At 29.8% G+C, this 21,987-nt stretch overlaps 2 protein-coding genes across 3 annotated transcripts; one reads left to right on the top strand and one right to left on the bottom strand.

The window, feature by feature from the left end:
* The first annotated feature begins 2,874 nt into the window (after positions 1-2,874).
* On the top strand, positions 2,875-3,438 carry LOC133691767 (uncharacterized). The gene has a single exon (XM_062112360.1). The coding sequence runs from the start codon at positions 2,875-2,877 to the stop codon at positions 3,436-3,438; it is 564 nt and encodes a 187-aa protein (XP_061968344.1).
* A 16,537-nt stretch (positions 3,439-19,975) lies between these two features.
* On the bottom strand, positions 19,976-21,285 carry LOC133690687 (vascular-related unknown protein 1-like). Of its 2 annotated transcripts, XM_062110932.1 has the most exons (3): positions 20,560-21,285; positions 20,389-20,457; positions 19,976-20,253 (listed from the first exon to the last, which is right to left on the bottom strand). In XM_062110932.1, exons 1-3 carry the CDS (start codon positions 20,905-20,907, stop codon positions 20,092-20,094), a joined length of 579 nt encoding a protein of 192 aa, XP_061966916.1. In that variant the 5' UTR covers positions 20,908-21,285; the 3' UTR covers positions 19,976-20,091. The 2 variants fall into 2 exon arrangements, with proteins under 2 accessions (XP_061966916.1, XP_061966917.1); XM_062110933.1 differs by lacking the exon at positions 20,389-20,457.
* Between the last annotated feature and the right edge of the window lie 702 nt (positions 21,286-21,987).

Raw genomic sequence — 21,987 nt, 5'->3', positions numbered from 1 at the left:
AAATTAACCTAATAAATTCATGAATCGGATAGTGATGACTCTATAGAAAATAAATAAAAATAAATTATAAAGTTAAATTTTTAATAATTAAATAAAAAATATTAAATTAAAAAAATTAAAAATAAAAACCCAAATAGACCTAGAATCTAGGCCACACAAGACTTATATTGGGTTGGTAGACTAAAAATAGTAAAATAGAAGAAGAAGAAGCAAAGCATTGTTAAATTAATCATTACTTTTGGACCTTTAATTAATTTTCCTAAAACGGTGAGGAAGCCTTTTGCTCTCTCTCTCTCTCTCTCTCTCTCTCTCTTGCTTTTATGAAATGACAAGGCTTCAGCTGGCCGCGTAATGTGCCCTTATTGCCCTTCCCTTTCTCTTTTGACCTATCAATATTCAATACAATAATGCATGGTTTTGGTCTTTTACTTTTTTTAATTTTCCATCGTTGACTTCCACGGCTCCACAAATGCGAAAGATTCTGATTTTTACTTCTCCACTGTGGTAGTGGTAGTGGTAGTCGTAGGAGACTTCTTCGCACTCCTGCCACTACCGTCGTTTTGCTCTTGTTTTTATTTCTACTCACGCCTTTTTTTTTTTTTTTTTTGTAGCAGGAAGGGGCATCCTTGTTAAACTTCATCCAATTTTAACAAATTAAATGTGTGCAGATAATATTAGATAATAATATAAATTATATTTTAAAATTTATTTAAAATTTAAATTATTAAGTTAAAATGATTATTTGATATGGTAGTAGAGTTTTAATGACCAAACAGTCACGAGTTCAAATTTCACCTTCCCTATTTATTTGATAAAAATTAAGCATAAGATAATGTGAGTTTTTGCAAGTTTCAAACTTAAAGAACTTTCACTTAAATGAGTGTGTTAGAAAATAATATAAACCATATTTTAGAACGCCATCTAATAGTTTAAGTTATTGGGCTGAGATAATTTTTTAATAAGTAGGCGAGTCAAACCAATCTGATTCAATAGATTAATCTAAAAATTTAGTGGCTTAGCTATATTAAATTCTTAATATGATTGTTTAAGATATTAATCTGGTTAAAATAAAACTTGATGGGTTAATTTATATTATTATTTTCATTTTTTCTTTTTAGTAATATAAAATGATATATTTGTTAAACTCGATTTAGTTTGTTAGGTTAATTTAAAACTAATCCAAATTAAATTTCAAATTAAATCGTTTAAATTATTTACCTGATCAATTTTCAACTACGTTAAAAAAATGACTTCGAAAAAAAGCTAAAGTAGGATTAGAACCTTGGATTTTTTTATTAACTTAAAAATTCTTACAAACTCATCAAAACTCATCAAAACAAACAAAAATAACTCAATTTTGTTTTAATATTTTATATAGTTTTGAATAATAGAAAACTATTTTTTTTCTTATAATAATAATAATAATAATAATTAACACTTTATATGTTTGAAGGAGAACTCTATTGAAGAATGACAATTGGATGTGGCATATCACGTATCTGGTATCATTCTATTTAGATTGGATTTTTATTTTTATTTGAAGTTGATTTGGATGTTTGGGAGTGTGGTAATTGTTTTTTAAAGTGTTTTTCATTTAAAAATGTATCAAAATAATCTTTTTTATTTTAAAAAAATTATTTTTGACATCATTATATTAAAATAATCTAAAAACACCCAAAAATATTAATTTGAAATAAAGAAAAGAATAAATTTTTTTAAAATATTTTTAAAAATGCTTTTAAAACACAAAAACAAAAATACCCTTATCTCATCATTCTATCCCTACTTGAATTACTATTTCTTAATATATATATATATATATATATATATATATATATATATATATATATATATATATATATATATATATATATATATATATATATATATATATATAGCACTCATATCTCTTGTGCCGTATCATCATGACAATCCTCGAATATATTTGAATTTTAATTTTGGGAGAAATTCATTTAGTCTCGAAATGTTTAAAGTCAAACAAATTGTCTGAAGACCAAACCTCAGCTCTACACCTACAATTTGTTTCCAGCTTAGCACTCACTTGATTCTATCATGCAATAAGATCATTAAGATCATGCTCTAAAAATATTTGATTGAAATAATGGGAAAACTTGGTATATCAAAAGAAAAAAATAAAAATAAAAGTTCATGTACTTAATTGAGAAAAACTAAAAGTTGGTGCACCAACATTGAAATTTCTCTTTAGCAAATGTCAAAAAAAAGGGAACAATTAAAGTTCATATACCCAATAAAGAAAAGATATAAAGATGGTGTACTAATAGTATAGTTATCAATAAAAATAGCTAAAAAAACAAAAAAAAAAAAGAGAAAAAAAAGCCATTTTTGATAACATGGGGCACCGATTTAGAAGTCCAATGGACTAGAAATTATTCTAACATTCTTTATTGCCCCCTTGAATCATGAATTGCAGTCTACTACAAGCCTACAACTAGCAGAATTTCTCGAAATCTAAAAGAAATTTCTCTGCGACAAACTTTGGGCTCCTTGTTTGTTTTCTTTTCCTTGTCCAATTGTTCTTCCATTGATCCACAATGAGCATGATGACTCCTTTTGGCCATACAGATATGTCTGTCCAAATTACACAGATTCTTCTGCACTTACACATTAAAGGCATAAATTTAGCATTCAACTTATGCCAAAATAGCATTAATGGACAGCAACATGACCCCTCTATGTGTAAATACCACAGTTTCTAGCTAGATAACACCACATTTCCAATCTCCACAGTCGCATATTTTTCTGCCAAATCTTCTCTCTGAGCTGTGTAATTTTAATTCTTGCCTGACTTTAGTAGCAGAGCCAGGTCAATATTGATCTCAATCTCATTACACCATGACTCGGATGAGAGGCTTCAAGATTTGCTGTGGTGTGACGACAATTTTCATCATCATTCTCGCTGCTGTTTTCACAACCTTAGCACTTACAGTATTCAAGCCTAAGAATCCCAGTATCATAGCCAACCCTGTTGGTCTCGAGAACATCCAATTCGGTGGCTCTCCAAATGTGACACTGAACGTCACCCTAGGCATGGTTATCACCATTGACAATCCTAATTATGGGAGCTTCAAGTTCACCAACAGCACAGCTTATGTTGATTACCATGGAGTCATTGTGGCAGAAGTTCCGATTCAGGCAGACTTGATCCCAGCACATTCCAAGGTTAACATCACTACTTCTGTTGATCTTATGGCCGATGAGTTGATAAAAAATCCTTATTTCTTGCAAGATCTTATAGCTGGGAGATTTAAGTTCGTATCGACATCTTCTTTACATGGAAAAGTGGAAGTGATCAAAATCTTGAAACTACATGCAACGGCTTTAAGCACCTGCGACATCACTCTTTTTGTTACTTCTCTGAGTATTGACTCCTCTTGCAAGTCTGAAATTAAGCTATAGTTGCTAAACTTGCTGTGTGTATATATAAAAAATAAGTGCTTTGCTCAAACATTTATATTAATAATAGTTATAAAATCCAAACCATGTGCGGATCATGAGATGGGAGGATTGGTTCCCAATATTTTTATTTTAAATAAATGATGAATTTATATACCCATGATGGAACCTTATAGGGATAGGATATATTAATCAATACTCTAAAAGTATGGGAAAATACTGTAACTTTTCCTGTATGTTTTTTTTTTTTTCAAAATTGTCTTTTTCTTCTTCTTTTTTTTTAAATTTTTTTTCAAAATTTTTTTTATCAATTTTTTTAAATATTGAACTGGTTAAGAATTTAGCTATGTAATTTTTTCTTTAAAACATTATGGATTACTACAATATTTTGATATATGGTTTTTTTCTTTCTTTTTATGATTTATTTCTTTTTTTTTTCAAAATAGTTTATGTCGATTTTTTTTTTATATTAAGCTGGTTGAGAATTTAACTTTGTAGTTTTTTTTCTTTAAAACACTGTTATTACTATAGTATTCCCCCACATGATTTTTTTTATTATGATTTTTTTTAAAATTATCTTTATCGATTTTATTATTTTTAATATTGAGCTGGTTGAGAATTACAACTTTAGATTTTTTCATGAAACACTATAGATTGCACAATGTTTTCCTGCTTGGTTTTTTTTTCTTTCGTTTTTTTTATAATTTTTTTCAAAATTGTCTTTACTGATTTTATTTTTTTAATATTAAACTGGTTGAGAATTCAACTTTATAGTTTTTTCCTTAAAAATATTATAAATTGCAACAATTTTTCTCCATATTTTTTTTATTGATTTTTTTTCACAAATTCATGACAACACATAAATATACCACAAGCCCGCGGCATCACGAATCTAGTTATAGTCTATTTTAGGGGTAATTATAATAAAATGGACTTAAAAAGTTGGATCCAATCATATTTAATTGGGTTTGGGCTTGCCCAAATACAATTAATAGGAGTAGAAGAGATGATTTTAGGTTTCTCTGAACCCAATCCTTACCCCTGTTTGGGCCTAGAAATGATAAAAATGAGCAGAAACTATTTTACTGGACCCATCTACAGCACTAAAAATTCAAAGTCTTTTACGAGGTCAACGTTCTTATAGCACGGACAGGACGACAACTAGACACATCTTTAACTTGTTAGAACTACCATAAAATCCTGCAAGACATTGACACAAACCCGAATCCAAGATTTGCAGAATCATCAACACATCCATGTGCAAGTGAAAGGATTTTCCAATCACACACTTGCTGCTGTGGTCGGCATTCCAATCAAGTACAAATGAACGGACACCCTTTTATTCAACGATGTGCTGAAATTCTGGAAACAAGAACATGCACTTTAATATTTTGTTGGGTGTACACGTTTAGATTTTAGGATTATGTTATGTCCATATGAACGAGTGATTGGCAAGTTTGCTACGTAGGTTCTACAATCCAAGACAGGCAACTTTAACACCCTGTCTTTCACTTGTACAGTTGTAGGAATTTAATGCCCGCAATGAAACAACTAACACTTTTTTTTAAAAAAAAACAAACTCACAATTAAAAAAAAACGATGGGTTTCTATATATCCACACACATATATGCCATGCATACGAATCAACCTATTTGTACGTTAAGAATTCTTGTATTTATTTATGCATTGAGAGTTAATCGGTAGGTGTTGGAAGAATTTTCATAGAATCAGTTTAATTTAAAAATTTAAATTGTTATGTAAGTTTTTAATATATGATTTATATTATTTTATAATAAACTCTTTGAAGTGAAAGATCTTTGAATTTAAAATTTACACAAAATCTATATTATTTTATGTTTAATTTTTATTAAATAAATAAGGATGATGAGATTCAAACTCGTGATTGTTTAATTATTAAAGCTCTGATACTAATACCAAAGAATCAATTCAACCTAAAAAATTAAACTGTTACATGAAATTTTAAAATATAATTTATATTATTTTTTATTACATATATATGTGAAAACGTCTCCATGTTTTGTGTGAGGTGAAAGATTGATATTCCAGAATGCATGTATTTGCATGACTGAATGCATACCATATCTTGCCCCAGCTTTGCTTCCTTGTATATCAACACCTATATTTATGAATATTTTCTCGTCATATTTGAAGATACGAGATTCGGTTACAAGATTTTATGCTCTCCTTAATTCTTCTCTTGTAATGTTATCTATGGGCCGGCAAAATAAAAGAAGAAAGAAGTTCTTTATACAATGTTGCAAGCAAAGCAAAGAGCCAAATACTCCATCGGTTGGCGTTATATATTATGGCTTGTAATTGCAGCTTAATTAATATTCCTCTCGTTACACTGTTAGCCCACTAAGATTATATATTGGTAGGAAGCTAGCTAGCTGCTAGAATCCATTCTCTCTAGAGATCACGGGGCATATTGTAAACGAAACCAGACGTATAATTATTTCCTGCATATGTCACGAGATGTTGGCAACATGTTTTCTTGGTTACAAAGTCAACAGGAAATGCATCACCAAATTAATATCTATCACTGCTCTCTCTTCATGGTGAGGAATGAACTCATGACTTCAATTTGAAACCACATGGCTATATACGACTATTATTCAGTAATGATTAATCAGTATCAATTTCAAAGGGTCGCCTAATGAAAATACACTGGCTGAAATCGATCTTAGGGTTAAAATTAAAGAGAATTTATTAATTTTTTATAAAAATTCAAAAAATGATATTAACACCATGGCTTAGAAAATGTTCAACAATCATTTATTCCTCCCGACCCATGCATGTTTCGTCAGTTGGCTAGGGTCAATGCAGTCTCCAGCAGTATGTAGTGTACCTTGACCGATAATCACGCTAAGCCATTTTCATCAATCAGGGCCTTAATTCTTACAGAAGCAATAACTACCTAGGACATCAAGGTGGACAAAACCCTATTTTGGTCTCCATGTGTGTGTATATATATATATTCATCTTAATAACAGTTAAAGATATCTCAATCTAATAATTTAAATTATTAGATGAGATTTCAAAATATAACTTATATTATTATCTAATACATCTCTTTAAATGAAATTTTTTTAAACTTGAAACTTGTAAAAATTCATATTACCTTGTTTTTATAAAATAAATAGAGATGATGAGATTTGAACTCTTAACTACTTGATTATCAAGAATCATCTTAATCTAATAATTTAAATTATTAAATAAAATTTTAAAATATAATTTATATTATTCTAGCAATAATATTTTTTAAAATATAAAAGGTAGGCCGGCCGGCAGGCTGTATATGACACATTAGTAACTTTTGGAATTGGGACTTGGACGATGGTTTCCACCCCGTTAGGCGGAAAGCATGCAGCTCTACCGTTCCCTAATAATTTTGCTGTCATTTTCATACAAGTCATTGCTGTATAATTTCTACCTATTCTATCGAAACAAGGAGTTGTTAAGAGTTCAGAGAGTATAATTCTAAATAGAATAATTACTCGTTGACTGAGTGGTTATTTGAAGCTACTGTAATTATAGTGTTTTCAAGATTATGGGATATAATAAAGCAATGTTTATGATGAAACAAGCGCAAATATTTAATTGTTGGTAATTATAATAATAATTACATAGCATTAGCAACATTACAAAGAGATTAAATAATTTTTCAGGGTATAATACGTAATCTACTAAACAGTTCATAATCATTTACTTCTTATGAAGTGAATAGTATTTATTTTATTTTTAAATATAACAATTTGTTAAAAAAATAAAAAACAAGTATTCAAAATATATTTTCTTATACATTTTTCTCAATGCTTAGAATATAAGACAAATATTTTATTTATAAAAGAAAAAAATTGAGAACATTTAAAGGATACTAGAAAACTCAAATGTCATGAAAAATCAAGAGACTAAATCTAAGAGTCATGAAATCTAAGAAATTCTAATGGACATTCAATATATATAATTATAGATGTTATGACACTTTTGTTTGAATTATCGTGTACTAAAAATATATCTTATTAAAACCTTGTAAAAACCTAAGTGAAGAAAAAAGAGTACAATATTCTTATGTGATTTCTGAATATTTTAGAATTCAATAGAAGATTTTATATAAATACCTCAAGATCTATATTTGAGTACTTCAGGATTCATAAAAATATCAAATTACCTCATTAAAACCTCGCAAAGAAAAACCTAATAGGAAAAAAACCTAAACGAAAAAAAAAAGAGTACAATTTGTATTGACTTCACCTCAAAAGTATATGTTTTATGATAAATCTTTAAGATGACACATTCCAATATTATGGACAAGTTTTTTAAAAGTTGAGGTTGATAAAGACTTTATAAATAAGTCTGCTAAATTATCCCTTAACCTAGTTTGTTTGATATTATTTTTTCCTTTCCGTTGAAACTCATAAGTATAAAAGAACTTTGCTCTTTTTAAAATTACTTCACAACTGAAATTTTAAATTTTATAACACAATTTGAATATAATTTACATTTTGAAAAATAATATATATAATTTACATTTAAAAGATAATTATATAAAGAACTTTGCTTTTTTCTAAATTACTTCACAACTCGAAAGTTGATGAAATTGTGAATATAATTTTGTTCTTTTTAAAATTACTTGGATAATGAGTAAAATTATTGAGTGATATGAGAAATTATTACGACATGATAAATACAAGTTTTTATAATTTATAACTTGAAGGTACTACAATTATAATCTTCAATTGCCAACATTCATCTTTACAACTGTTTAGTAATGTGGAATGTTGCGGAAAGTTCTATCAAAATCAAAATATCCTCTCATCTGATCCTTTATTTTCATACAAAAAAAATAAAGATTCTTAACAAAAATAATCATCTCTATTAAACATCTGTTATAACTCTCCAGGGACCGAAGTGTAATGTAAATGAAGTTTGAGAAATAAACTATAAATGTTAAGAATATCAGAGATTGGAATGAACATTTGTCGTAGTAAAATAAAATAGAATTGAATCACATGAATATACTGCATCCGGGATAAAATATACCGCTCAATTTTGTGCTGTCTAAAAACGATAACATGCTGCAAGCTAGCAAACACACTCGGAAGGTATCTTGTGCTTGTTGGCGTGGACTCGCCATTTCTGCTACTGTTTGTACACAACGTGCAATTGTGCTGTGTACTAGTCACTTTCCATTTAGACCTAACGTTTTGTGAGAAGCAAGTACGTACGTGATGGGAGGGAGATATATGGCTTGACATTTGGGCAGGGAAGAATTTTACGCTTCTCTTGGAACGTCAATTGCTTAGAAGTTTTGAACACAATGTTGGCATCACATATATGGCTTGGACATTCTAGTCATAGTTCAACGGTAACAATTAAAGATGGGCAGGAAGTCTCCATACTAGCTAGCATGCACGCACATGAGGACGGGAATTCATTCCTCCACAGACTGGACTCATCATTTCTGTTGAACTGAATGCGACCTGTAATGTATATATAACATACATCATGACCTAACGCATCATCATTTCAGATCATCGTGTTTTAATTTTGTCTTCTTTTTCAACCGGAGCGGGATCGTTTGTTTGGGCGGGATGCAGCTCGTGAAAATCATGTATTTTATGGTTTTCATGAAGCGTGCAAACAAAGGAACACTTATTAACCTTCTAACCTTCCAGAGAAGAGTGATAAATAGATATGTAATACTATACTTGTTAGATTTGGTGTCAGGAGATTCGATTGCAAATTTGTCAAGTCAACTAGCATCTATCATAAAATAACTTTGTTTTAATTTGCTCCATTCCAAATAAAATTCACATTGCTAAGAAACCGCAAGTATTCAAGAAAAAATAAAGGGGTCATGAATGTGATATGAGTGCGTAGCTCACTATTTACTTATTTGTTAGTTTTTGGGATAGCCCAAATTAGTACGTAACTTTTGACCCTTTCTCAATTGGGTCCTACACTATATTTTTACTATATATCGAGTCCAAAATGTATAAAAAGCCCTCAATCTGATCCTTACATTGACAGATATGCTCACCATAATCTACAGGCTGGGAACCTAATTGAGAGTATATATACATGTCTTTTGAAGAAAGGATCCAATTGAGGATTTTTTTGATATGTTGGGGACCTTGATTAGTTAAAAATATATATGTTGAGGACTCGATTGAGAAAAGGGTTATTGGTGAAAGACTAATCTGAGCTCAATCTTTTATTATTTTTATATAATAAATTAATGATGATGATGATAATCAATAAACAAATAAATAATACTCCACAATCTCTCTATTGATACGTTTTTATGCAATGAATTGATCCAAATGGCTTCTCGTGTGGTGTGTGTATTTATTATTTCTAAACAATTTTAAAATATTATAAATTTCACATCAATTTAACACATTAAAAAAATATAATTTCAAAGTTCGAATTCATAAAATAAAGAGAATTAGCAAATCTCTTCCGCTATCAAACCTACTCTTAATTAAAGTTGTAAAAAAGGTTTTACTCCTGTTCGTTGTTCTGATTTTTTTTTCTTCCATGAAATGGTCAGCAGCTTTTAATTAGGTATAGACAAAGGTGACACTCTCACATAATTTCTGAACTTCCATAAAATATCTCTTAAAATTTGAACGTGAGATCTTTTAAGTTTTTATGATGTGGGAGAAGCTGGTCAAATGATGCGAGTCATCTTCGAGAAAAAAATCTGCAATTTTTTTTTAAAAAGATGCACCAAGTTGATTTGTAATGATGCAACAAGGACCTGTGATCTACCACTCCAATAAAATTCAAATCACATCACCAGAGGTCGTTAACTCATTTGATTGATCACCTAACTCAAGTCCCTAATCTATTCGTAGCGATTAGTTCAAATAATTTGTAGCTTATTTGGATTCTAATGGTTATCCTATCAATTTGTTATGTATTATTGCTCTAATCCAACAATGCAATCCAAGTATGGTGACATTTCATTTCGAAATTGAACACAAGCATTGTCACTGATAATGTTATCATTTTGGAGCTCTCCATAAACCAAAAAAATAAAAAACATATTGGAAGAAAATAAAAAAATATATTAATGAGAAGAATATACTAGAACGCCCAGAAAATTGACGAAGATTGGTAGAGAAAGATCAAAATATACACTATTAAAAAATTTAATAGCGTATTTTCGACTGATGAAGGCACTATTGGTAAAAGAAAATTCAATTTAAGAAAAAAAAATATCAAAATTAGATGTTTAAGGACTCAATTGAAATTTTTCAAGGTTTAATTGAATTTATTGAGGGCTTAATTGCAAGAAAAAATTGATTTTTGAAGTCAATTTAGGCCTTAATTGGAAGAAGTTAAAGTCTAGGGGTCAAATTACAAATTTTAAGAGTTAATTTGGTTAAATCAGGGGCTTAATTGTATAAACATTAAAGTTTAACGAGCAATTAGAGACTTGATTGAAGAAATCCAAAATCAAGAACCAAATTGAAAAAGATGCGTGAATATAGGAGCTGAAATTGATCAAATCATGAGCCAAATTGAGGAAATTTAAAGTTTGTTGGTCAGTTGAGGGTTAAAATATACAAATTCAAAACTAAGAATTAAAATAAAAATACCTGTTAACTTTGGGGCTGATAATTGAGTTTGGTAATGGTGAAATTGCATGAAATTAAAAGTCTAGAGGCAATTACGATTATATTTAAAAGTAATTGGAAGAACATAGATTCAATTGAAATTAGTCAATCCCAAATTAAGAACACTAAATGATGTGTCATTCAGACTTAATGAAGGGAAGGTGAATGACAGTTTTGGCTGATCAAGTTGGCAACTTCAAATGAATGAATGTGGAGCTACTAACTTCTAAATTAAGCAGAGTTGGATTTAAATAAAAGGTATGCATCTGCTCTACCGACTTCAGGCGGCATTAGGTGACGATAATGTCAGAATTGCTTTGATGAAGCCTCGAAAGGGGATAACTTAGTCAACTCCGATAGTGTAACCATCATGCAAAAATCGATTTGATTTACGTGGGTTCACACACAAAGGCTCCTCAATGAGTTTTTATGAAGGGTTTACAATACTTCTCTCAAGATTAAGAGCTCAAAATGGATTCAAGACCTCCCAAAACTCTAGCAAAACCCTATAAATACAAGCATAAAAAGTAATGAGAGGCTGAAAAAGGGAAAATAAAAGAAAACGAAAAGAAAAGATAAGAAAAAAAAGACAAATATCAATAAGAAACATAAGTGTTGAGGTTCAAAAGCCTATACAAAAATTTTCTTAAGCTTTACAAGTTTGTGGGAGGCAACAGTTTCCAAATGAAAACCATGAGAGAGTAGTTGTTTTAGGTATACCTTACTGATCTAAAAGTATGTCCTTTGTGGCCTGTTTTTGTTGTTTTTTATTTTATTTTATTTTATATTTATGTTTACAAGCATAAAAAAAGAGGTTTGAGATACTTGACAAGTGATGTTGCATTCACCTTTTTATTGCTATGTTTTTTTTTAATGATCTTTTGAAGTCTTTTTATATTTTTGATATATTAAAGTTGTTTAAGTTTGTTTTTTTGATATATAATGTTGTTTTAGTTTTTGTTTAACTTAAGCTATGCATGTTAAAGCAAGAGTGTTTACCATGAGTTTGTTGGGCCTGTTCATGTACAAAATAGATTTAGAAAACTAATTTCGAATCCATGTTGCATGATCATATAGGTTATTTTAAGTTGATACCTCATGCTTGATTTTGATGTTTTGATGTTTTTTTGTTAGTTTTTTATTCAAACATATTTGTGTATGATATTATGACTTGTTGGGATAAAAAAAGCATATTTTAGACACCAAAAATACCTATTTCTAGTCTTGGCAGTGGCTGCCTTGGCTACACATTTTTCTAGGTTTTCAGGCAATGATTTTCGTGTAGTTGGGAAGAACATTTCTTTATCCCCTAGGTATAGATCAATTTCGGTTTATTTCTTTGCACAAAACCCTTTCTTACTTATAATTAACTAATAATCTAGTGTTTATTCGCCTCAATAACGTGTTTAGATGATTTTTAATCCCAGATTTTTGGTTTTGAACTAAAAACCATTTTGACAAAATCATGATGTTTAAGTGATAATTAAAGTGAATGGATGTTAGATTATTTATACTTGCATGATTTCCAACAAGTACATGCCTTTATTTTGACCAAATCTGGTTTGTTTTGGGTTCCATGTTCCTGGGTTTGTTTCAATGTTCTTGATTATTCTTGGTGTTATTTTTTTTTGGTGTTTGATCCGTTTTGTTCAAGTTTTTAAGGTTTTTTTTTTGTATTTTTGGGTTTTTAATCTATTTTTTGGCTTTGGTTTTGTTTTTAGATTGTTTTCGAGTCAAACCAATATTTTAGGTTCAGTTTATGGTCAAACCAAAAAATTTCAAGTCAACTCGGTCGGGCTAGGTAAAAAAAAATTAGGACAAAGGGTTTAATACCCTGTTCGGTTTGCCATATTTTGTTAAAGGGTTTTTTTTTTTTGTTTAAGAGTGTGTTTGGCAAACACCTTTTAGGCTTATTTTGGGTAGTTTTGTTTTAAGAAAAAATGGGTTTTTGCCAAATAAAAACATAAAAATAAAAACAATTTTTTTTTGCATATGGCCAAAAATCTTAAAATTATTTGGATATCTTTTTTTCAGGGAATGTCAGAAGATCATGAATAGACCTCTTAGTGCTCCTCTTGAATGCCCTGGTAGGAGACTAATAGCATTGTGTAGATTCGACCATTTAGAATTGAAGATATCTTTATCTAGTCACATTTACTTCTTCTAATCAAATATGGTTCTCCATTATTTATTTCACGTTGAGAAGAGTCTTGTCAATTAGAGTATACTGACATTTTTATAAAAATGAGTTAATTTCACTGATCAGGAGTTTAACAAAAATGAATTTGAGTTAATTTTCTATGTTTGAGATTTTCTCGTTAAATATTTGTAAATATGCTCTAGTACTTTCATCTTCTCATTAGGTGATGACAAAGAGTTCAACCATATTTTTTAACATGCATGTTAGTGCTAAAGTGAGATAAATTTAACATAGAGTTTTTGAAGATCAAGGATAGAGCTAGATTCAAGGTTGTGATACCACACCTAAATAGATCCATAAAATGTTATCGAGAAAAATTTACATATAACATCACTTTTTTGTGTTATAAGCTTTTTATTACTTCTGATATTTTATATGAGTTCTCTGGGATATGTAAGAACATTATAGTTATCCAAGTTGGCTTTAGTAAAGATACAATCTTTGAAGAGATGAGTGTGTAACACTCAATGATATAATGGAGTCTCCCACTTAGTAAAAGTGATGTTCATTCTTAACTCATCTAGTTACTAATCTTATCTTACTTCTTGATCCTTTGTCAGTTGGGAGTATACAAGTGGGTTTCAAAGGAAGATTGAAGGAAATAACCATGCTTGTGAAAATGGCCTATTAAGGAGTGCTCTTCATAATGACTTCTTTAGAGAGATAGAGTATTGTGATTACTTTGCATGTCATATTGTACCATTCCTTTATAGAATTGGCAATGTCTTTGTACCAATACATATAATGGAGCTACGTGTTGTGTTTTTTATCGATGTAATGAAAGAGTGTGAAGTTATTCTTGTATAACTTGAATAACATTGTTGAGTACTTGCAATTGATGTGAGAGTTAGTAAAGATTTGGAGGAGCTGAAGGTTTTTTAGTATATAGATTAATTATTCTTCTATGTACTAGAGTTTTGTTAGCTATGAAAAGTTTTTTAGTAAAAAGTATAATGGAAATGAACTAGTTTTTTTTTTTCAATTTCTTATAAACGATGCAATTGATGAAGTTGTGAAAACTTTAGAGAAGAATGAGTTTTTTAGGCCATGTTTGAAGTTGGTTTAAATATGAGATTTACTTTCCGGGAACTTGAAAAATAAGTACCTTTTGAAAGCAAGGAAAACCTTGATGTTTAAGTTTGTAAATATAAAAGGAGAAAATAATATATAGAAAGAGAAAATAGAATGTAGTTGTAGAGAGTGTGTATAAGCAAATGTTGAGTGTTTGAATCTTGTTGTGTGAAGCTTATTGAATTATGTCAGATGGTGGCTTCCCGTTTTCTCTTGCCCACTAGATCTGATTACAAACCCAGCCTTTAGATCTTCTTGCTTCTTCTTTGGTGGTCATTATATCTGTCAATAAATTTAGGTTAACTATGCATAATATATTTATTTTGGAGAGAAATGTTCATAATTGTGCACCGACAATGCAGAAATGAGCATTTCCATTTTGTATAATTCCTAGCCATTAATAACTGAGATGTCGATCATTTATTCCTAGTCCAAATGGTTAGGAATATGTTTTTTTGAATTTTTATATACCATGTGTTAGTAATATATTATTGTCTCTTGTTTACTTTTATAAATTTAATTAAAAACAAAAATGATAATATTTGAATTCCCAAGTTTTAATTATTTTAGTTATTAAATTTTTTATACCATGCCCAAAAATAATCTCAACCTAAAAAATTATGTTATTTGATAGAGTCTAATGAATAACGTTATATTACTCTCTCTAGTATAATCAAATAAAAAAGTTATAATTATTTTAAAATAAAAAAAAATTGCTTCACATATTAAGTCATTATTCAAAATCAAATAATATATTTCTAAACAAAAAACAATTTTAATCGCTTAGTATTTCATGGTTAAAAAAATGTTGAATCTCCTATCACCCACCATTTATCAAGAGTTATTTAGAATAAGTTCCTTGCATTGCTAGGAGATTTAAAGTGTGTTTGGGAACGCGGTGCAAATCGTGTTTTCAAAAATTTTGAATTTTTTTAATTTAAAAATGATTTTTTTTATGTTTTCAGATTGTTTTGATATGCTGATATCAAAAATAATTTTTTAAAAATAAAAAAACTTCATTCTAATATATTTCTAAACAAAAAACACTTGGAACTCCACCGTTATCACAATCCAAGGTAACTGTTAACAAAAGTTACGAAACTGAACACATACAGAATTCCAAAGTTTCTACCAACGCTTGCTTCGAACCACTACCAGCCGTCTATCCAATTAACATACTTTTGCTAAAATCTTGCTTCTGATTACAATAATTAATGGGTGTGTAGAAGAGGAAAATTGAGGTATGACTTTTGAAAACATCAACTAATAATACCTATGAGAGAGATATCTATCTAGAACTTCTTAGGCAAGAGATTCTTCTTCTATGATGAACTTTGTTTTGACTCGATTAGTCAAAAACCCATCGTTAATTTTAAGTTCATATTGCAAGAAACAATTCTCGTGATAATCATGACTACCATTGTTTTGCGTTGAAACATGCAATGCAGTTCATCCATGCTCTACACTATAAAAACGCAATTTCATTTTCTATTTTTACCAAAGCCAAGGATACGACAATTAAAAGGGTAGCCTCAGCGACTCTATTTCTCTTTTCACTCTTGCAAATAAGAATTCTAGAATTGTAGTTGTGATTACTTTTCAAAATGCTTTTTACTTGAAAATATATTTTTATTAAAATGATGTTTTTTTTAAAAACAATTATTTTCAATATCAGCGCATCAAAATGATCAGAAAACACTAAAAAATATTAATTTAAAACATAAAAAAAATAAAAAAGTTTAATTTTTTTAAAAAACACTTTAAAATGAAAAAACAAATAGAGTAATTTATGTCTTTTTAGTGTTTTAAACAACAAAAAAAACATGGCCAGATCTCTCTCTATATCTAGTGTTTTTTGTTCAAGGATAATAAACAAGTATTATCTAACTAAATACACTTCTCCTTTTAGCAACAACTCTTAGCAATTATTTCTTGTTAAGCCAAAATAAGAAGAATTGAAGTCTAGGAAGTAATCATATTGTTTTCATGAATATTCTTTGCTGTTTACGCAATCAAAGCGAGAATAATGGCAACATTAACATCTTACTCAAGATTGCATAGTGATTAATTAAATATTTACTCATATAATAATTATAATGGAAAATCATCTAGAAGAATATATATATATATATATATATATATATATATATATATATATATATATATTAAAGTTAAAAGAGTCAACCCAGAAGGAAATGTAAAAGGTTGTGATTTATTAGAATGTCCTTAGCAATGCGCTTGCTCTCTCTCTGACACATCGAACTTTAATGCTTATGCACATGGAGGGGTCTTCCAATGGCAGCCATTTCTGAATAATTTAAATGGATGACCTGCAAGAGGATGGAGATCAATTAATTTTTAAACCAGTCAATCTAACCCTTGTTTTCTTCGGTCTGTTTTTAATTTCAATTCATTATAATTTTATCTGTTGGGTGATGCAAGCATTAGCTAAATATAGCAACAAGCAAAAACAAATAATTTTATATGAGTGAAAAGTACTGCAAGTGAACCCTAAACTCAGAAGGTTATTCCCTTTAAAATAATAATAATAATGAATTCTCCCTTCTTAGAAGATTTACAAAGCCTTAAATAGGTTATAAATCCTCCCTCAACTAAAAAAAAACAAAGAAAAATTACAAAGAAAAAAAAACATAAAATTAAAAAAAATAGAAAATCCGGAAATAATAAGAAAAATCACAAAAATCATTAAAATCAAGGATCTGAACGAGAATCTTGACAGCTAAAGATTTGATAGTCTGCAAAACAATATAATGGCTACAATAAACTCCTGTAACAATTTAAACACGTTTCAATAATTAGATCAAAATTTATGGTTATTTTAAGTTATTATTTTGATTTGGTATGATTAGATTTTTTTTTAAATCTAAAACTATTTTCTCATCTATAAATATATTTATTAAATCATTCACATAATATATTTAAAATAAATACTTATCTAACTATAACATACCTATATTTTATTACTTATAATCATCCATTAAGATACATGGTACTCAAAACCTTTGAGACTCGGTTGTGATTCTCATTGCGACATAAGAACTAATGACGTAAATATTTATAAAATTCTAGAGTACTATGTCAGTGTATATTAATTATCAACTAGCTAAATATAATAGCTTTTAAATCCTGCCAAATGCATTGGTTTTTTTTTTTCTTCTTTTACCAAAAAGGAAATTTTTGAAATGGTAGTGTTTGACTAGTTGCTGGCATACATTGGAAGTATGTGGTATTAATTAAATATTAATCAATTATAATTAAAACATACACACACACACACACACACACACACAATATGATATGTACCATCAATTAGTGCATGTATAGCCATAAAATTGCGTTCCCAATTTATTTATTTTCACTCTTTTTTAACCTAAGACGTGCTCCCTAATTTCTTAATCAGGTTAACCAAATCTCTCTTGCTTGCGAGGCAATTTCTCTTAATTATTAGTGTTAACAAAATCCAATGAAATATGTTTGCAATATAGAAGAAGATGACCAACCATGTTTCCTCCCACTTTCAAAGTATGATTATTATTATTTATTTATTTTAACTCTAGAGAAAATTATTATTAAGGGTTTTTTAAACCAAAATTATAGTTCTAAATTAGAGAGAAAAACCTGGTTGTATAATCTCTAAATGTTCATAAAATCAAATCTCTTATGAAAAGAAGCTTCACAAATGGTTATATAGTGAATAAATTGATATAAATAATAAAAAAATAAAAAAAATCCCAAAACAACTTATAAATCTAATTTCATAAAATAAAATGTAAAACAGTGTTAAAATTTCAACTCAATTCATGATAAAAAAAACCCAGATAAAGAATTATAATGTTTTTATTAAGAAACTCATTTAATGCATTCGAACTTTTTTTTTTTTTACTTAAAACTATTAATCTTGCTCATAAACATATTTATTAAACATTACACGTGAAATGTTGCTATGATTGCTATATCATTATTATTAGATGGTACTATTAAGGAAGATATATACTATAATGTCCATGCCAGGTAGGTGGAACGTTAACGCTTTCAAGCTTCCAGTACTGAATTTTCATGTCTTCTACACTTATCGCTTCTTTGCTGCCACCCGCACAGATAAATTAACTGGAATACCTGCCAAGTGTTCTTTTTAACTTACATATATAAGTTAAACCCATGATTTTTTTCTGTTTAAAACAATTAGCATTTAGTAATTCCAATTGTTAAAAATGAAAGCTGTCGGTAGTGTTTTTTTTCATGTTTTTGGAGGATTTTGAAATTAATTTTTTAAATATTTTGAAATTATTTTGATGTATTATTGTTAAAAGTAAAATTTAAAAAATTAAAAAAATATTATTTTTTTTATATATTTTTAAATAAAAAATACTTTTAAAAACAATCACTAATTCATTATTAAGGCTCTAAATAGACTGTGATCTCTGGCATATTGGTTTTACTTCAACAAAAATATCAGTTGCTTCATCTCTATTATGAGTATTGATAGACAAACGTCTGCAATGGCATCCAAGGTTGCTGACATATTTCAAGCGGATACTAGAGGTTTATCTCTAATATATACACGTCCAGTCAAGGCCAAATCATTCTCTTTCATACTGAAAATTGTACTGAGTTCTTTACTTTCTTGTGACCTAATTAAAGCTGCACGTTAGGGAATTCAGACGACAATTTTTCACCTAACTATGTTGTCAAAATAAATTTCAAAGAAAACAAAATTGATGGCAAAAATGAACAGAAATTAACATATTAATGAAGAAGCTTTCAGGGTAAATTAAACACTAGGTGGTTCTGCCTTGAGTATATCACATTGGAGTCCAACAATATCCATATTGCAGCCCTAACAACCTAGGTGCGGTAGGATCAAGGTTTCGCAGGTGTTTTTTCTCTTATGCTTGTAGACAAATGTTAACAATGGCATCGAAGTTCATCTGTCAAACAGATTTATTCTGACATGCACAGGCAATGACTTCACACAATTTGGCCTATCTAGCTGTTTCATTTACTATTAAATTACCATAACTTTAGCCTTTTACTCGTATTTTTATTTCTTTATAGGGTTAATATATGACTTTCCTTCTACTAATACTGATATTATTTTATTAAGTTACATGCTCATGAAAATGATATTCACATGCATTTGCTTAATTTGCCGAGGAACGTTTCGCTTTATTTTTTGAATATATACAACACAGAAGATTTGGAGTGGATTTGGCTTACAGATGATGTAAGAGAGAAATATAGCTCGAGAGACAGAAATACAGCTCGAGAGACAGAAATACATTTAGATCACCTGGTGATAATCCATATATATATATACGAACTACAATTCCCTTCATACAGCTTGAAAATTATTAGTTCTGGTGCAAGGAAGAGACATATATATATATATATATATATATATATATATATATATATATATATATAGAGAGAGAGAGAGAGAGAGAGAGAGAGAGAGAGAGAGAGAGAGAGAGAGAGAGAGAGAGTGAGAGGGAGAGGGAAGGGAGAGGGAGAGAGGGATAGGGAGAGAGAGAGAGAGAGAGAGAGGGAGAGAGAGAGAGGGAGGGAGAGAGAGAGAGAGAGAGGGAGGGAGGGAGGGAGAGAGAGAGAGAGAGAGAGAGAGAGAGAGAGAGAGAGAGAGAGAGAGAGAGAGAGAGAGAGAGAGAGAGAGAGAGAGAGAGAGAGAGAGAGAGAGAGAGAGAGATTATATATACGAGTTTAACCAAGATAGTTAACTAACATGGACGAAGGAACCAAGCACAAGCCTCTCTTCTTTAAGTCTATGCAGTCATTTTTCACAGTACTGAAATTCATTTCACATCTTTCACTTGTCTCGAGCCCTTCTGCATGTTGCTCTAAACCAATGCTTTCTATATTACCCTACAAAATCATAAGAATAAATTATATACGCGACTTCACTATGCAAGTTAACTACTGATAATATGTATCAATTACTTGAAGAAAACTAGAAAAAGGAAGAAGATTTTGGAAAAATAGAAAGAATCAGTAGTTTACAAGAGAACTGTTATAATATCGATCATCTGTCTTCCTGGGATTCATATCTATCTGTCTCAAATCACTAACCTGTGATCATAAAACATTGGAACAGTTAGAAAAGCTCATTTCAGAACTTTTTTTTCTCCATAAAAAGAGAGAGAGATGGAGAGAAAGAATAATTAATCTAACCTTGGGACTATTCACAGGAGAACTAGCAGTATCCTCCAAGGAATCATCAAGAGAAATCTCTTCGGCTCTTGTTTTCTTGGAAGTTAACTTTTCTGGCAAGGCCCCAAAGGAAGAGCAGGCAACAACATGATTTGTTTGAGATGATTTCCATGGAGGAAAAGAAGCAGCATCAGAAACCATCGAGGAGCTATCAAAACTAGAGCATAAACTCTGATCTTCTTCTTTATGATTAGACAAATCTTCAAAATAAGACGTCCAACCACTCTCCTCAGCAGGATCAGAGACTGTTGTTTCTTTTGAACCAACAACAGCTTTATTAATGGACGGATAATTATTAGAGTTTTCCATATATCAGAATCTCTCGGGACAAGAATAAACGAGGAGAGAATTAACCAAGACGGTAGCTTGCTAGCAAGGTAGTGGTAGCAGTAAAATGTTACGGCACCTGCAGGGCTTGAGAAACCTTTCTAAAGAAGGGTTTTATAATGGAAAAGGAGACGATGATGATGATTGATTAAGGAACGCAAGAAAAGGGAACCAATAATGTCGAATCTTGGTTTTGCCATGTGGGCCTAGGGGAGTTGCGGAAGTTAAAATTAGCAGTTGCAACACAAGAACAAGGCTCAAGAGAAAGAAAAAGAAAAAAGAAAAGGCAAAGACTTGGGACTTGAAACAGTGAGAGAAGAACGTGCAGGAGGAGAAAATAAAGAAAACTGGGTGTGTAGAGTTGACCTTTGTGGTTCAAATCGGATTCGCAACACATCATTGCTTCTTTTTCATGACTTGCCTTCCAACCATATACAATTATTGTCTTAATGCTTCGGCAATGAGATGGTGGATTGCCTTCGGTATTAGCTTTGGGATTGAGAGCAGGAAGGGAAAAAAGGGCAGCCCAAGATGCCGCCATGGTAGATGGGCTTTCTTAGAGAGTAATAGTCTATTTGTTTCGCTCTTCCTTTATTCAATAATAACATTATTAACATAGTATTAATTAACCTTAATTAAGGTTGTCTTTTTTAAAATTGTATGGGTTGGATTGATAATTTTGTTTTATTTTGTACAGTAAAATTATAAATTTAATTCTAGAATAAAATAATTTAATACCTACTACCCAAAAATATTTTTTTATTTTTTATTTTTATAGATTAGTGTAATTACTTTGTGTCATTAAAAACAAAGCTAGTTAACTGAGCTCTCACCTAAGGGTTTCTTTCATCATTTTACATTATTTTTATTATATTTTTCAAGGGTGTCCAGGGGTATTCTTGTAAATTATATTTATTAAATATAATTAAAAAAACTATTTGTGTAGTAGTGTGTAGGGGCTGTCTGACCATCAAATACCACATTTTAGTGTGGTATTTGAAAGGTTTTGGTGTCTTGAACTATATGAGACGATTTATGTGTCAAGATTCATCGTGATTTGAT

This window comes from Populus nigra, chromosome 4, assembly GCF_951802175.1.
Source record: "Populus nigra chromosome 4, ddPopNigr1.1, whole genome shotgun sequence".
Taxonomy (NCBI): domain Eukaryota; kingdom Viridiplantae; phylum Streptophyta; class Magnoliopsida; order Malpighiales; family Salicaceae; genus Populus; species Populus nigra.
Note: the sequence above shows the minus strand (reverse complement) of the source record. Positions and strands in the feature narration are given on the sequence as shown.

Coding starts and splice junctions, on each gene's coding strand:
- LOC133691767 (XM_062112360.1), top strand. CDS start 2,875: ATGACTCGGATGAGAGGCTTCAAGATTTGCTGTGGTGTGACGACAATT.
- LOC133690687 (XM_062110932.1), bottom strand. CDS start 20,907: ATGGAAAACTCTAATAATTATCCGTCCATTAATAAAGCTGTTGTTGGT. Junction 20,458..20,559: donor CTCCTGTGAATAGTCCCAAG/GTTAGATTAATT, acceptor TTATGATCACAG/GTTAGTGATTTGAGACAGAT. Junction 20,254..20,388: donor GATATTATAACAGTTCTCTT/GTAAACTACTGA, acceptor ATGATTTTGTAG/GGTAATATAGAAAGCATTGG.